The 5,535-nt window shown below is 37.0% G+C and overlaps 1 protein-coding gene across 1 annotated transcript in view; it reads right to left on the bottom strand.

Moving 5' to 3' along the window:
* Window positions 1-5,535, bottom strand: part of LOC107755620 (cyclin-dependent kinase 14-like) — a 169,345-nt gene that overhangs the window by 115,551 nt on the left and 48,259 nt on the right. Inside the window, exon 8 of the mRNA XM_016572512.1 lies at window positions 2,155-2,248. Within this exon, the coding sequence (XP_016427998.1) occupies window positions 2,155-2,248 (94 nt within the window). The remainder of the gene's footprint in view (window positions 1-2,154; window positions 2,249-5,535) is intronic.

The following is a 5,535-nucleotide window of genomic DNA, read 5'->3' as shown; positions in this document are numbered from 1 at the left end:
GCGCGCATCTGTGTGTGCGCGCTCATCTGTGTGTGTGTGTGTGTGCCCTCATCTCTGTGTGTGTGTGTGCCCTCATCTCTGTGTGTGTGTGTGTGTGTGTGGGTGAGTGTGTGTGTGTGTGTACTTGTTTATGCCACATTGAGGGGACCAAATGTCCCAAAAAGGATAGTAAAACCGGAAATTTTTCCGCAGGTGATGGAGATTTACCGCTGATTACAGAACCGGCTTTACTGATAAGATGCGCGTTAAATATCGCATGCGATTTATCGTGCAGCCCTAGTTTAGGGGATAGAAAATATCGTTTGGTCAGTATAAAAGCAATAGAAGTCTATGGAAAGTCCCGACAATTCACAGAAACAAACAAGTGTGTGTGTGTGTGTGTGTGTGTTCGTGTGTGTAGTCCATCCTCCTGTAATGAGAGCAGACAGTTCAATTCTGATGTCAAAGCGCTCACTATAACGTCAGTGCGTGTGAAAGCCGTTCACACATGACGGTGGTGTGTGTTTGCTGCAGATAAACCTGTCCATATTCATACGGTTCAGAGGAACACAGGTAATCTCCCGCTATCTGACAGCTAGTTAAACACACCGGTCCAGTCTGCCTTCTTTAATACATCACACACACTTACAGAACAGCTACCTGCAGCCCGCTCCCACACACATACGAAAAATTAAGAATCCAATATAAAACCACCATGAACAAGATCCAAACCTAGAAACTTGTGGATTATTGTGATGTTTTTATCAGCTGTTTGGACTCTCGTTCTGACGGCACCCATTCACTGCAGAGCATCCATTGCTGAGACACTGATGCAATGCTACATTTCTCCAAATCTGATGTAGAAACAAACTCATCCTAATCTTGGATGAACTGAGGGTGAGAACATAAATAAATATATAAATAAAACATAAATAAAAATTGCCCTCTGAGATTCACCATAAAGAACACAACAAGATGTTTTGCATAAGAAAAGACTCAAGTGATTTCACATTTGTCTCCTCTAAAGCTTTAGAAACTCTCCAATCATTCATTTCATAGCACTAAACATATTTCAGTTCTTCATCCTTAAACCCATATCAACATAATCAAAAGTCTCCCGAGTGATTCCAGCCACAATAAAGAGCAAAACAAAGAGATTTCTCTCTCATTTGGCCTCTCTCATGTGTGGCAGCTGTGCATGATGGGATTCGAAATGCATCACAAGCGTAAAGTGGATATTAACCTTGACGTAATGAGTTTATCTCCAGCTGGTCCAAAATATTAATAAAAACTATAATAGTATCTCAATGCTACTAAAATAACACTGGGTTGAATACCTAATTTTGCTTTTAAAGAATTAAAAACATTTATATATTTAATTAATTATTTAGCTTTTTCCCCATTTTCGTTCTTCAAAACTGCCAAGTACAATATACAGTACAAATTGTCATGCTGTGTAACTGTCTGAATACAGCCTTTTGTTACAATGTAACTAGATTCTATTTTCAAATATTTAAAAGCATCCACACTGCTACATTTCAATTCAAAAATGGAACCTGCAGCAGATTCAAAAATGTAACAACACCAAGGTGCCACTCATTCCCAAACATTCTCTTTTTGTAATCCATTCAAAACGTCACAGGTTTGGAATGACATGAGGGTAAGTAAATAACAACAGAATTCACATTTCCAGGTTAACTAGTCCTGAAACAGGTAAACCCGCAGTGCATCACACAAAGAGACTCTGCTGTTCTTTGTTTCACTCACACGAGCTGCTGAATTTCTCCGTGTGGATCGATAGAGCCGGTTTTCCCTGCTTCTGTCATTCCCCTCTGTAAACACGTTTGTCCGCTGACCCTCACGGCCCGCAGGCGTCTGTCTCACCCAGGAACCCCCGGCCGCCCGCTCTATTCATCTCAGTAATTGTCTGTATGAATTATTTACCTGACTCGGAGGGTGAATATGAATCCATTACTCTCTGCTTCAATTATCAGAGCGGGCATTATGGGAAATGACAGGAGAAATGATTACAGGATTCATGAGCTGTAATATGCATGACCTCACAGAGTCGTGTACATTCATCTATCACTCCATATCTTTGCATTCATGGAGAATTTCTCTTGATCCAGCACCCGAGGCATTAAACGCAGAGGAAAGCAGAGCGGAGACACTTACCAGAAATATCCTCTCCAGCTGATCCTGAATGTCCTTCATGCCCGGGAACGCCGCCACTCCCTGGATCATTTCCACGAAGATGCATCCGACACCCCTGAAACACAGAAAAACACCACTGACTCTCTAACCTTCAGAAAGTGAAAATGCGATGCATGCCAGATTTGTGCATGAATATCAGAATCTTTTAATGCAAAGCTTTCTTTCAAAGCTTTTAATGCTCAGAGATTTATGAACATGGCGAACATTTCTGGAAATGCAGGAATGAGCTTGATTGTTGTGTTACTGTAACTGCATGTAAGCAGCATCAGTGCAATTAAACATTCAGAACAAGCGCTTATATCAGGGATTCCCAAACCTTTTTTCAGCCGAACCCCTTTGAGCTCAAATATTTCCTTGAGACAGGGTTAAACCATAAAAACATTACTTGAAATAAAATAAATGTTGACTGAAATCAAATATTAAAAAATGTAAACTTATTTTATTTCATCTAGTTTCCAGGGCTAAACTTCTAATTTTCATTTACTTTCATACCTGCAAGCAACACTGATCATGTTAACGCTTCACAATCATTAAAAACACTTATCATTAAAATGCAGTGAAATTTAGCATCAAATTCAGCAAAAGTATTCTGATTCATTCTGAACTGTCGTTGACGTTAGCTTATGTGCTAACAAGCTAACCAACAAGTTAGGAAAAGTTAGATGGGATAATGTTAGGAAAAATGTATCACGACAAGCTTACTTGACTTAACAACAGAGTAAACTTCATTTGGCATATTGACGTTATTGTAGTAATTAGGTAGCTAAGGTTTAGTAAGTTTAAAAGCGTTCAGACAGCAAACTTAGCTCAGCGTCGTTTTAGTACCGTGAAAAACGAGAGAAGATGATCTTGATTCTGATTGGTCAAAAGACTCGAGGCGCTTCACCAAATACTACTATATTTATTAGGGTGGGAAAAAAACATAAATAATAATAATTGGGGAAAAAAAACAAAAACTAACTATAGTAGTATCTCAATGATACTAAAGCAACACCGCTCTGGCATTTGTTAATATTTCATTAATTTATCAACACGTTTACAGTTCTCTGATATCAGTTAATGGCAGATAAACTAATCCAATATTCAAAAATATTTTAGTAAGTGGTTTATTCAGATTTGATTCTTTATTATTTGTTTTAATTTCACATTTTAAGATCTATTTATTAGCTTTTGATCAACTCCTGAATCCCCTGCAGTTCCCTTGTGAAGATCAGTTTGGGAAACCCTGGTTTAGAGGATGGTGTGGATCACGAATGACCTGATCTGAGCCCAAGTGAGACGAACCGGGTCTGACAGATACAACGGAGAGAGAGAGCAAAGAGAGAAAGAAAGAAATCAGTCAGTATGTGATCACACTGTCCTGCATCATATTTGCTGATTGTAAAAATAGAGTCTGTTCTGCTCTTTCTCCTCACACTTTCTCACAAAATATGATGCATTTTGTAGCATTTTTGCTTTTGACAAGTCTTGTATTCTCCTTTAATCAGCAGGAAAACACCACAAACACACAACTATCTGATCAATTCTCAGCCCATTTTCACATGCATGACATTATTTTATTTCTAATCCCGATTTCATTGTTACATTTATGGGCAGTTACAGAAGAAAATGTAACTGTTTTGTGAAAACACTATATGTGATGGAAAATTATTATTGATATATTTGAGCTCAACATCATCAAATTAGGTCATATTACGCAAAAAATATAATCAGCATTGTTTCTACTCGGTCAGTAGGAAGTCTGATTTTCAGAGAGACTGTTTTCCAATATTTGATTGAATTTTGAGTAAAAACTGAGCAAAATAAAATAAAGAGGCAAACTTAATGTGCATCTCACATGCTACTACAGTACATCATTACATTATGAAGTAGCACATGATAAAGTAGCATTATATCAGCCATCAGTCATCCTGCTCACTGAGAGACAAAAATTGTATAATGGGAAAAATCTTGATTATTTTTATTCAGATTTATTTTATTCTATTGTTGATGTAAAATAAAATAATACTCTAAAAAGGGTAAATTTTTTTAAATTGAGATTTGTACATCATCTGAAAGCTGAATAAATAATATTTCCATTGATGTATGGTTTGTTAGGATAGGACAATATTTGGCTGAGATACAACTATTAGAAAATCTGGAATCTGAGGGTGCAAAAAAATCTAAATATTGAGAAAATCATCTTTAAAGTTGTTCAAATGAAGTTCTTAGCAATGCATATTACTAATCAAAAATTAAGTTTTGATATATTTACAGTACGAAATTTACAAAATATCTTCATGGAACATGATCTTTACTTAATATCCTAATGATTTTTGGCATAAAAGAAAAATCTATAATTTTGACCCATACAATGTATTGTTGGCTATTGCTACAAATATACCCCAGCGACTTAACACTGCTTTTGTGCTCCAGGGTCACATATTAAGTTTTAGCTATTTTGTTGGGTGTTTTTGTCATTTTCAGTAGGTTTTGTTTTTTTATATAGTGTATGTCCATGGAGTTTTTATGCATCTTTATTTCAGTTTTTGTCTGAGAGTTACTTTAGTACATCAAGTATTGAAAAATGAAATGAAAAACAAAAATGTTGCATTGAAAAAATTTAAAATATATAAATTTTATGCTTTATTTTATTTGATTTAACATTTATTTTATTAGTTTCAGTTAACTATAACAACCCTGGTAGATATAATGCAATGCTGGTGTGTTTCATCATCTCCGTTCATCAGCATGCGATTGTTTCCTGACACTTTCTAGTCCAGAGCACACGGCTGTGTCCTTCTGACAGCAAACCAGCAAGAGCCACGCAAACACACACCAGCAGTGAAAAACACAACATAACCAGCCTCCCAGCATCAGTCCATCCGTCTCCATAACAGAGCATTTCAAATCAGAATGTAGCCGGGTGTCCATCCGAAGCTGCGAATTTAACTTATGCGCAAAACTGGAATATCGCATAAAACATTTGCAAACAAGCATCGTTTCCATCCAAAAAGTCAAAGAGAACAAAATCGTCACGTCCTGATAAACTGGCACTATAAATCACAAAGAAAAGTAGGAGAATATAATAATGTTCATATATAATAAATGACTTGCGCCTCAGAGCGAGCAGACGAAACGGAGGTGGATGCTGCTGTTTGGGAACGCAGTCGTGTAAGACATTTCTGGGAGGCAATTATACAGAAATACTTTAATGACAGACTTTGCTCGTGCATTTCCGAATGACCATATAACAACATTTCAGGTGCTGTAGAATGAGATCGGTCCGCTGGTTAGTCAGGTTTTGCCGTCCCATAGCGCAAAGTCACATGACTTTTTTGATGCGCTTGGAGGAATTTATTC

The sequence above is a fragment of the Sinocyclocheilus rhinocerous genome, unplaced genomic scaffold, assembly GCF_001515625.1.
Source record: "Sinocyclocheilus rhinocerous isolate Xijiao unplaced genomic scaffold, SAMN03320098_v1.1 scaffold1253, whole genome shotgun sequence".
NCBI classification, from domain to species: Eukaryota; Metazoa; Chordata; class Actinopteri; order Cypriniformes; family Cyprinidae; genus Sinocyclocheilus; species Sinocyclocheilus rhinocerous.
Note: the sequence above shows the minus strand (reverse complement) of the source record. Positions and strands in the feature narration are given on the sequence as shown.